General features: G+C 37.1%; 2 protein-coding genes across 2 annotated transcripts in view; one reads left to right on the forward strand and one right to left on the reverse strand.

The window, feature by feature from the left end:
- LOC107704382 (pre-mRNA-processing factor 39-like) overlaps window positions 1-2,378 on the reverse strand; it is a 27,262-nt gene extending 24,884 nt beyond the window's left edge. The window contains 2 exon segments of the mRNA XM_016507298.1: window positions 144-685; window positions 2,222-2,378. Coding sequence (XP_016362784.1) covers window positions 144-685; window positions 2,222-2,234 — 555 coding nt within the window. The 5' untranslated portion in view covers window positions 2,235-2,378.
- A 1,996-nt stretch (window positions 2,379-4,374) lies between these two features.
- LOC107704383 (ADP-ribosylation factor 6-like) lies at window positions 4,375-6,173 on the forward strand. Its single transcript, XM_016507299.1, has 2 exons — window positions 4,375-4,550; window positions 4,657-6,173. The coding sequence occupies exon 2, from the start codon at window positions 5,011-5,013 to the stop codon at window positions 5,536-5,538; it is 528 nt and encodes a 175-aa protein (XP_016362785.1). The 5' UTR covers window positions 4,375-4,550; window positions 4,657-5,010; the 3' UTR covers window positions 5,539-6,173.
- The last annotated feature ends 4,714 nt before the right edge of the window (window positions 6,174-10,887 follow it).

A 10,887-nucleotide genomic window follows, 5' to 3' on the forward strand; every position in this document is an offset into this window, starting at 1 on the left:
ACTGCTTTTGTGCTCCAGGGTCACATATGATAAAAAAATTCTAAATCTTTTTCTGGCAAAATTATACTAAACCCTTTAAGCGAGTTCTAGCTAATGATGAACGTCTGCACCGTATGCAATGCTTTAGCATTAAAAACACTCACCTCCTGTTCAACATACTGCAGGAGGTAGACCCAGCCGTTGAAGTCTTCAGGATTATCCTCCACAACTTTAAAGAGCCGCTCGTAATCTGCAGGAAACTCAGATTCTTGTGTGGCGGCTGTGTCTGCATCTGCCACTGGTTCCTCCGCTTCTGCGGTTTCTTTGGGAGCGTCTTCCAGCTCCATATTGGAAGGGCTCTCCGAGTCGCCCGCTCCGGCCGGCTTCGCCTCGTCCTGCTGTCCGTTTGACTCCGTCTGCTGCCCGAGGCTCTCCACACCGGGGTCTGCAGGACTGGCTGTGTGGTCGATGTTCTCCGCTGCACACTTCAGATGCTCCATCGAGTACAGCTGGTTTTGTTCCAATGCAGACGGCTGCTGGATCTGCTCGCACTCGTGGCTTTCTGGATTCGCCAGAGGAGCCTGCGGAGGAGCCGTCCAGTCGGTCGCGGTCGGGTCTGTGCCGTAATCGGCCCCGGTGCCCTCCATAGCAGGAGCGTCCCCGTTATCAGGGGCATTCGTGTCCAACATCCCGGTCATGGGCTCACCTGAAACAAACACATCAAACACACATCATGCAAGTCTGAAGATAACATGATATAAAACCAAGCAACATCGTGACTACCAGGGTTCTCAAATGTCCACATTTAACATGAATGGTTCATAGAGCATTTTTTTCAGCATTCTATTTGGTATATAGTACAGCCATCTGTAAACATTTTTATTTTCACTGATTTTCTCCAAGTGGCATTAACATACAGAGCCCCTAAAAGCCAATTTTACATGCACACAAGCCTTTTTTTTTGCATGCTTGCACATTAGTTTCTAGTTTTATATAACCTATCTCCTTTGTGCATCACTGCCATCTTACTATGAAGAAAACAAGAGCATGGATGCACATGAATTAATAGAAACCTACTTGCTCAAAATTAGGCTTTTCTTATGGTAGCACCTCTAATATCAAGGCCTAATGTCCAATTTAACATCCTCTGCGGAAACCATGACACGAAATGGGCTTAAATGAGTTCAAGGGGTTATAAAAAGACTGGTACTTTACATAAAAAATAAATAATCAAGATTGAATATATTTGGTCAAAACCCCATGTTATAAAAGATGAAGTGCTATGCAGGCTATTTAAGACAATATTGGCTGATTAGACGGCAACACTGACCTAAAATTCCCACCATTCCCACATCTCAGACCTCAAATACATAAAATAATACCCTTTTAGACATAGTTTTTGAAGTAAAGAAAATACTATGCAAGACTTATTGTAATAACCAGTTTTTTATTTACCCTTGTAAGAAGTTTTTATTCCCCATTGAAAGATATCAACCAAAAACTCACTTAGCTTTGTTTAATTTCTCAGAAAGCAAGACTTCGTGTGTTCATTTTCCATCTCCAGTAAAAGTATCTTGATTTGAGGATGTTTAGAATATTTGTTATTGAATATTTGAATAATTGAACAATTCATGCAATATTTAATGCCACGACTTTTATGAATTTAAGACTTTCTGCTCTGATTTAAGATCTTAATTTGCGAAATCCCTGGGCTATTTAACCATAAACAAAAAGCTGTGATATAATAGACTCTACAGAAAATGCCAGTCGTGATAATGCATAATTATTACGCCTAATTTGCATGTTTTTAAGCTTTGCGCTGCTAAAGATACTCGTGTTTCGACGGTTTCGGTCAGTTTTCGACAAACTCTGTACAAACGACTTAGAAATGCTGTAAAGATGCCCACGGAAAACATTCATGAACGGAGAAACAACGAAGGACTTGTTTACAGTTATGTGAAATGTTAGCATCGCGTTTCTTTGTCAAACGCCACGCGATGATTAGTCGAAGTTAGTTTGCGAGTTACGATCAAAACACGCTTTAAAACGCGTTCAGTGGCATTTCAAAGTTTCAAAACCAGCACATGTTATTAAACTATGAAAACGGTCTGGTTTTGGCCTGGTCTCTTCTCTTCACACGCTAGCTAAACTGCTAGCAAACGACGCCGCTCGTTTACCTCAGAGTTTTCTAGAAACAAACGCACGAGAGTCGCGGGAAATCTACGGCGGGAAGGATACTTACCAGAGTCTTCCATGAAACTGGGTTTAAACGGCGGATATTTTCACAACTTCTTCGAAGTTTTATGCGGTTGATGACATGTGGTCAAACAGCCGCGCTACAACGCATTCAACACCCGCGTTGCGTCTCGCGACGAGAGAAGGACGCCGAATGCTTTGCGCATGCGCACTGCGCTACCAAACTGAAACACGAGTGGCGTCATTCCCTGGTTACCGATAGAGGGCGTAACGCGGCCCACAAAAATCATACATGTCAAAATTGAATATGATATTTATTTGAAATACATTACGTATAGTTATTAAAAGCCACGCGATAAAAAAATAGCGGTAGCCTAATTGCGACTTTGTATCTTGCGATCCAAACTTTTTTTCACGCAATTCTGAGTTTATATCTCACAATTCTGTTATTTCAAAAACAACCAGAATTGAAAAAAAAATCTGGCTTATTTGTGAAACTAGTTTACTGCATCTAAACGAAGAACACGCAGATTCAATCTATTAAGTTTGTTTGTTATGTTTCTACAGGAGTGTTTGTGGAACGGGCTTTACTTTTGTATTACTTGAATCACATGATTTTCTTTGTTTAATTATTAAACAAAATATATTAAAAACACGCACATTTGAAGCCAATAAAGCTATCTGATCTGAATTTAATAATAAAATAAAAGGCTACTTGGAAATGCATTTCGGATATTTCAGATTCTGGGTTTTATGTAAAATGTCTTCGAGTTCAGGGTTCACGTAGCCTAATATAAAGGAACAAATGTAAAGGAAAAACTATATCTGAGTTCTCTTTTACGTGAATTCTTTAAAAATAAAACAAACATGGACCACTTCAGTTGCAGTTTAATTTGTTTGCTACACGTGGAAGTCAGTTCCTCTGAGGGAAAAAAAATGCAAATATGCACGTATTTATAGGTCTGTCTGGTGTTTTATTTAAATTAGGCATTTTTGAACTCGATGTGACGTCATGAGTTCCGCCCCTTCGACGTCACATGATGCCACTGAGACGCAAAAACTCCGTAACATTTAAAACGTTTCAGAACACTGCAAATATCATATCTGAACGGTATTTTAAACAAAACAGCCTCTAAAAAACACCCCAATTACATTCTTCCAAGTCTCAATGGCGTCCATTTAATTCAGAGCGGGCTTGACTCGTATTAATAACGCCTACTACGGCGAAGGACCGTACGCTCATCTCATGAATATTAATGAGCTCATGATTCCGTTGCTCGAATCATAAAAAAAACGTGCCGTTGTTTTTCCCACAAATATCAGGTTTATTAGAAAACAAGCTAGAGAAGAGTAGAAATGCAAAGAAAAATAAATTTACATTTAGGCATTTAGCAGACGCTTTTATTCAAAATCAACAAAAGAGCAATAATATTTAAATGCTGTAATAAGTCTCAGTTAGCGCACATAGCAAGTTTTTTTTTATATATATAATAAATAAAAACAAAACAAGTAGATAGAATAGAAAAAGAACGGAGCCTTTTCACAAGACTGTGATGACGCGTTTAACGGTCATCAGCATCGTAAATCCTTGAATGTTTTTTATATTTTGATTTTTTTATTTATTTATGTACATTTATAACACTACACTTTGTATTATATCACCTTTGCATCAAAATACAAATAATGCTAATGCGAGGGTGTCTCTCTCAATTTTTTTCCTTTTTTTTTTGAAAGTCATGAAAACACTATTGTGGCCTTTTCTTTTGCTATTTGAGCAAATAGGAATTTTCAGAAAATATATATTTGTGGTGTTCCCCCATTCACTGCTCTTTAAGTATGTAAAGACATGTATTGTAAAGAGTGTGTGTTAAAGGATCAAGTGTTTTTAGTTTATTTTTTAAATAAATAAATAAAAAGAAAACAAGTAAGATAGAATAGAAATTGAATAGAGAGTGCCAGTGTTAGAGGTTCAAGTGTAGAAAATATTAAATAAACATATAAGTTATTATTATTATGTGTCTCAAGGCGAATTCTTTAATACATGAATATTAACGAAGTCATACTCTCCTTGTTCGGTGGTGTGATCCCAATGTATCAAACGCTAGTCTGTTGAATATTAACTACGTCCTTGCTGACGCATCCGCAGTCTGTCCAATGGCAAACATACGCGTCATGAATATTAATGAGCAGAGCCTTCGCCGTAGTAGGATCCGAGCGCCCGAATGTCGCAGTGCGCCTGAGCGAGAAAGAGAGGAAGTGGCGGCTGAAGCAGCTCCGCACCTTTTCCGGTAACACCGACAGCAGCACGACCGGGACCGAAAAACCAACCGGAGAGGAACAGAAGGGACCGAACCGAGCCGGGGCTGTTTTATGAGGTAAATCGGTAGCGCCTAGTACGAGTAGAACACGAAGCGAAACTACACGAATAAAGTTGTGTTTGACACCCCTCCCTTTTCTCATCCGCTTTCTCTCGTGTTTCAGGGACTGAAGAGGGGGAACTCGGGATGAATGACTGACGTTTGGAGTTTCTTGTGACCGAACAAACGATCTGAAGCGCGTCTGAAGGGAATGAGCGCGAAAAAAAGGCGACCCGACAGCCGGTACACAAGAAGGAAGTCTGAGGAAACCAGAAAGGCCTGGCACAGATCTAAACACATATTATTTTAGGACGATTTTTTCCTGATTTTTGAGGGTCGTTTGCGGTGCTGTAGGAGTTTTGCGAAACCTACAGCGTTTAAGTGTTTTTCTGAGTGATTGTCGCTTGCCAAAGCTGCAAAAACCAAAAAGTTGCATTCCTCTCCCTGCAACTAACTTAATATATGCACAGCCAACAAGATGGGGAAGATGCTTTCGAAAATCTTCGGCAACAAGGAGATGAGAATATTGATGCTTGGACTTGACGCGGCGGGAAAGACGACGATCCTTTACAAACTCAAACTGGGACAGTCGGTCACCACCATCCCGACGGTGGGCTTCAACGTGGAGACCGTTACGTACAAGAACGTCAAGTTTAACGTGTGGGACGTGGGCGGTCAGGATAAGATCCGTCCGCTTTGGCGGCACTATTACACCGGCACCCAAGGCTTGATCTTCGTAGTGGACTGTGCGGATCGCGACCGGATCGACGAGGCTAGACAGGAGCTGCATCGCATTATTAACGACCGTGAGATGCGCGACGCAATCATCTTGATCTTCGCCAACAAGCAAGACCTTCCGGATGCCATGAAGCCGCACGAGATCCAGGAGAAGCTGGGTTTGACTCGGATCAGAGATCGCAATTGGTACGTTCAGCCGGCCTGCGCTACGACGGGCGACGGACTCTACGAAGGACTCACCTGGCTCACGTCCAATTACAAATCCTAACGCGAGCGGGTCGAAGACACGCCAAACTAGAAGCAATTAACCAATAACTCTGGCTTCTGTCAGTAAAGTTCGGTTTTATTCTCTGTCTTTGATTTCGTTGACATGTAACCCGACTTTTCTTTCGTACGCCCGTTCTGTAGTCCTCCTGTTGCGTTGTAATGTCCATAAAGTATTACTTTCAGAAGCTGTGGGGTCAAAAAAAATGGGGTTTTGTGTCTGAAGATCTGGTTTGTCAGTCCAAAAATGGCAGCTTGTTTGTTTACCTCTGTGCCATCACGTTTAACGAATGTATCGGGAAAATCGCTTTGAAATAAACTCACCAGTCCAAGCAGAACGTTCTGATTGTGTTCCATGAAGGAGCTTTTGAATCTATAGGCCTTCCATATTCACACTGCTTTTGGCCTTTTCTGGAGGTTCTCCACTAAACGTGTGGAGAAGCTGGGAACGAGTGTGATTTGAGGAATGAAAACAGCATCATCTTGTGTTTCTGATCTAATCCAGACGTCTTAACCCGTTTCTATCACGGGTTCTGGTACCGACTCCTCGAACCGTGACCGCAAACCGCACAAATCACACCAAGCCTCTTTTTCTCTTACTAAATTAATGCTTTTGTTTTATTATTTTGACACATTTGTTATGCTGAAAAATAATAAAATCTATATATATATATCCAGTACTATGTGATCGCATCTTCTTGGCGTGGAGGAATGTGGTTTCTGCGGGTCTTAAAGTGTTTTGATTTCACAAATTAAGGCATAAAAAGGAACAAAATTCATTGCATGCACTGCAAAAAACAGTATTTTTGTCTTGTTTTCCAGTACAAACATCCTTAAATCTGAAGATGCAGAATGAAGATAAGAAGTCTTGTTTTCTGAGAAACTGAACAAAATGAAGTGAGTTTATGATTTAAACGAGAACAAATATCTGCCAGTGCAATGAAAATTAGGTTGAGTTGATTTTTTTTTTACTCCATTGGCAGATTAGGTCTTATTTGTTCTTGTTTTAATCATAAACTAACTTCATTTTGATGCATTTCTCATTAAAAAAAATTTGTAATTTTGATTCTCCGGTAAATGCACTCTTAAAAACAAACGTGCTTAAAGGCTTCTTCACATTTTTGGTTCCACAAAGAACCATTGAGTCAAAGAACCGTCTCTTTCCTACCTTTTTATAATCTGAAGAACCTTCAAAGAAGCTTTTGTGAAACAGAAAGGTTCTAAAAGTTCTTTATGGAACCATTTAGATAAAAAAAGTTCTTCTATGGCATCACTGTGAAGCAGCTTTATTTGTAAGAGTGTGTATCTTGATTTATGAATCTTCAGACATTTGCAATAGAAAACAAGACAAGATACTGAGGAAGGAAGGTGCAGTAAAAGTTGTTTTCCCTTCAATTTATTCCTTAAATGTTCTTTTGTTTTGGTTTGCCTGCAGAGTGTTTTTGCAGGAGCTTTCACGTATATCTGAATGAGTGATGACGTGTTTGGTTTGAGGAAAATAAGCTAATTTGTACCGTGACATTATTTTCATATAATTAAATTTCTCCCACTGTAATTAAAAAAATAAATGCAGTTCCCAAGATGTATAAATACTTTAAAATTATTATTAATTTATTTATTTGCTTGCATTTTTCACTGAAAGAAATTGATGTAGAAACTATTTTCACTCAGAAATTGCTGGTAAATTTCACACATAATTGGAAAAATAGAAATGGCAGGTAACATTGCATGCTCCAATTTAGCCTACTTTTTTTTTTTTTGCCTCTTTTTCTCTTACTAAATTAATGCTTTTGTTTTATTATTTTGACACATTTGTTATGCTGAAAAATAATAAAATCTATATATATATATCCAGTACTATGTGATCGCATCTTCTTGGCGTGGAGGAATGTGGTTTCTGCGGGTCTTAAAGTGTTTTGATTTCACAAATTAAGGCATAAAAAGGAACAAAATTCATTGCATGCACTGCAAAAAACAGTATTTTTGTCTTGTTTTCCAGTACAAACATCCTTAAATCTGAAGATGCAGAATGAAGATAAGAAGTCTTGTTTTCTGAGAAACTGAACAAAATGAAGTGAGTTTATGATTTAAACGAGAACAAATATCTGCCAGTGCAATGAAAATTAGGTTGAGTTGATTTTTTTTTTACTCCATTGGCAGATTAGGTCTTATTTGTTCTTGTTTTAATCATAAACTAACTTCATTTTGATGCATTTCTCATTAAAAAAAATTTGTAATTTTGATTCTCCGGTAAATGCACTCTTAAAAACAAACGTGCTTAAAGGCTTCTTCACATTTTTGGTTCCACAAAGAACCATTGAGTCAAAGAACCGTCTCTTTCCTACCTTTTTATAATCTGAAGAACCTTCAAAGAAGCTTTTGTGAAACAGAAAGGTTCTAAAAGTTCTTTATGGAACCATTTAGATAAAAAAAGTTCTTCTATGGCATCACTGTGAAGCAGCTTTATTTGTAAGAGTGTGTATCTTGATTTATGAATCTTCAGACGTTTGCAATAGAAAACAAGACAAGATACTGAGGAAGAAAGGTGCAGTAAAAGTTGTTTTCCCTTCAATTTATTCCTTAAATGTTCTTTTGTTTTGGTTTGCCTGCTGAGTGTTTTTGCAGGAGCTTTCACGTATATCTGAATGAGTGATGACGTGTTTGGTTTGAGGAAAATAAGCTAATTTGTACCGTGACATTATTTTCATATAATTAAATTTCTCCCACTGTAATTAAAAAAATAAATGCAGTTCCCAAGATGTATAAATACTTTAAAATTATTATTAATTTATTTATTTGCTTGCATTTTTCACTGAAAGAAATTGATGTAGAAACTATTTTCACTCAGAAATTGCTGGTAAATTTCACACATAATTGGAAAAATAGAAATGGCAGGTAACATTGCATGCTCCAATTTAGCCTACTTTTTTTTTTTTTGTACAGAGTTACAGTTTGTTCAGTGAGTTTGACCTGCACACACTAAAGGCTTGCTGATGTTACACTAAACATCCAGCCGTATCATGCATTTGTAAATAAAAATTGGTTTAGAATTTAGACATTTTAGAAATTAGAATTTGTTTATCTTATTTATTTATTTTTGCATTATTCACTGAAAGAAATTGATGGTGAAACAATTTTCACTTTCAAATTTAACAAAAAAATTACGAAGAATCAGCAAGTAAATTAATGCAACAGGTAAATTATGTGTGAAACGCTGAAGTAGAAAAACTGAAATGTTACCTTGTAAAACATACTCCAATGATCTTAATTTTAATATAACTTAGATTTTTTTTTTTTGCATGTATTGTATATTTTGCATGCACTATACAATTTTAGAAAAACACCATAACAGTTGATGATAATGTTTGAACATCTGCTTGTTTCTGAGGATCTTCTTCTCTCAGCACTTCAGACGTTACAGTACTGGTTTTCACGCCACTGTTTTTAATCTGGTTCAGCCGCGGCGTGGAAACACAGAAATCTCAGAAAACACTGGAAACTTCAGATTCGTTTCTTTTTGTGTGTTTCTTGAGTTGCTTTTCTCCACCTGAAACATCGCAGCATTGATCTCTGCCATATTTGGCAGCATAAAACTAAATCATAAAGTTTTCTCCCACACGACAGGTTTATCAGCAGCGAACGAGTGAGAGACGCTCATCAACCGGCCCATAGACTCACTCAGGACATCATTAGTGTGTGTTAATACACACATCACACACACTGGCTATGCTGCTCCGTCTGGGGTTTCACTGGACCTGCGTGAGACGGGTTCAAATCAACACGTTTTAGAAGAATAGTTCAGCCAAAAATAAAATTCTACTGAAAATGGTCTCCTTCCAAGATCAGGATGAGTTTGTTTCTTCATCAGGTTTGTAGAAATGCAGCATTGCATCAGTGTCTCAGCAATGGATGCTCTGCAGTGAATGGGTGCCGTCAGAATGAGAGTCCAAACAGCTGATAAAAACATCACAGTAATCCACAAGTAATCCACAGCACTCCAGTCCATCAGTTAACATCTGGAGAAGACAAAAACTGAAACTAATCCAGCATTAAGACACTTTTAACTCAAATACCATTGAGTCCATAATCCATAATAACGCTTCCTCCAGTGATGGATTTGATGTTTTTTGTTTGTTTGCTTTTTTTTTTTTCTTTTTTTTTTTATTCATTTTTTAAATACGTCTATCGTTTTCATTAATCTTTGTTTCAGTTTTAGTTTTAGTTATTTTAGTACATCAAGCTAAACTAATGAAATGCAAATGAAAAATGTTGCCTTGGCAAATAGATGAGATAAAATAAGATTAAGTTTCTCATATATATATTTAAAAAAATAAATAAGTCAGTTTGATATAACTGAAAAAAAGTTGTTTTTTTAATATTTTTAAGTAATATTTTGAATTATTTTGTATTTTTACATTTCCATTTTTATTTTAATAAAAGTTAAAGTAATCTAAATATCTATCTATCCATCCGTCCATCCATCCATCCATCCGTCTATCCATCCATCCATCCGTCCATCCGTCCATCCATCCATCTATCCATCATCTATCTGTCTCTATCTAGTAACCCTCAGTAGTGGACGAGCGGATCGCTCTACAGCACAGGAAGTGTTTCTTCTGTTTCCGTGGCGATGAACTGCTGTTTATTCTGTTCTAAAGCAGCAAGCAATCAGACAGGAAGTCGTCTGAGCTGTACTTCCTTCCTTCCTGCTGATGGAATGCTGCAAACATGCTATAGACTCCGTTTATTATTCTGTATGAACTGAAGAAGAATAAGACGCTGTTTTGATGACCTTTGCTCACATTCTTGTCCAAATGTTCTCCTGACCTTCCAATGGAGTCATTTGAACAAACACTTCTACCTTCCCATCATGCACTGGAACTTTAAAACATATATGACAACTATTATCATAATATCTGAAACATAATGCCTTAATTATAAGCAGGAGGTCCTCTGGGCTTTTCCCACAGCCTCAGTTCTGTAACTAATCATTTTCAGTTATTAATACTTCAAATGTAATTAGAACCACTTGATGTTTATATTAATGATAAGACAGGATTAAAAGTGTTGCGGCAACTAAAAAAAACACATTCCTTGAAATGAAATGAACATTAACTGAAAAAAAAAAAATATATATATATATATATATAGCTAGCTGTCAAGGCAACATTTCTCATTTTAATTTAGTTTAACTTATACATTAAATATACTAAAATAAGTAAAACTAATATATATATATAAACAAAAACTACAAAAAAAAAGATAAAACACACCAAAAAACATCAAAACATTAACTAAAATCAAAATGAAAACAGAAAATATAAAAATAAAAACTGATTTAAAATATTAATAA

Source organism: Sinocyclocheilus anshuiensis, unplaced genomic scaffold (assembly GCF_001515605.1).
Source record: "Sinocyclocheilus anshuiensis isolate Anshui unplaced genomic scaffold, SAMN03320099.WGS_v1.1 scaffold1115, whole genome shotgun sequence".
NCBI lineage: Eukaryota > Metazoa > Chordata > Actinopteri > Cypriniformes > Cyprinidae > Sinocyclocheilus > Sinocyclocheilus anshuiensis.

Coding starts and splice junctions, on each gene's coding strand:
- LOC107704383 (XM_016507299.1), top strand. CDS start 5,011: ATGGGGAAGATGCTTTCGAAAATCTTCGGCAACAAGGAGATGAGAATA.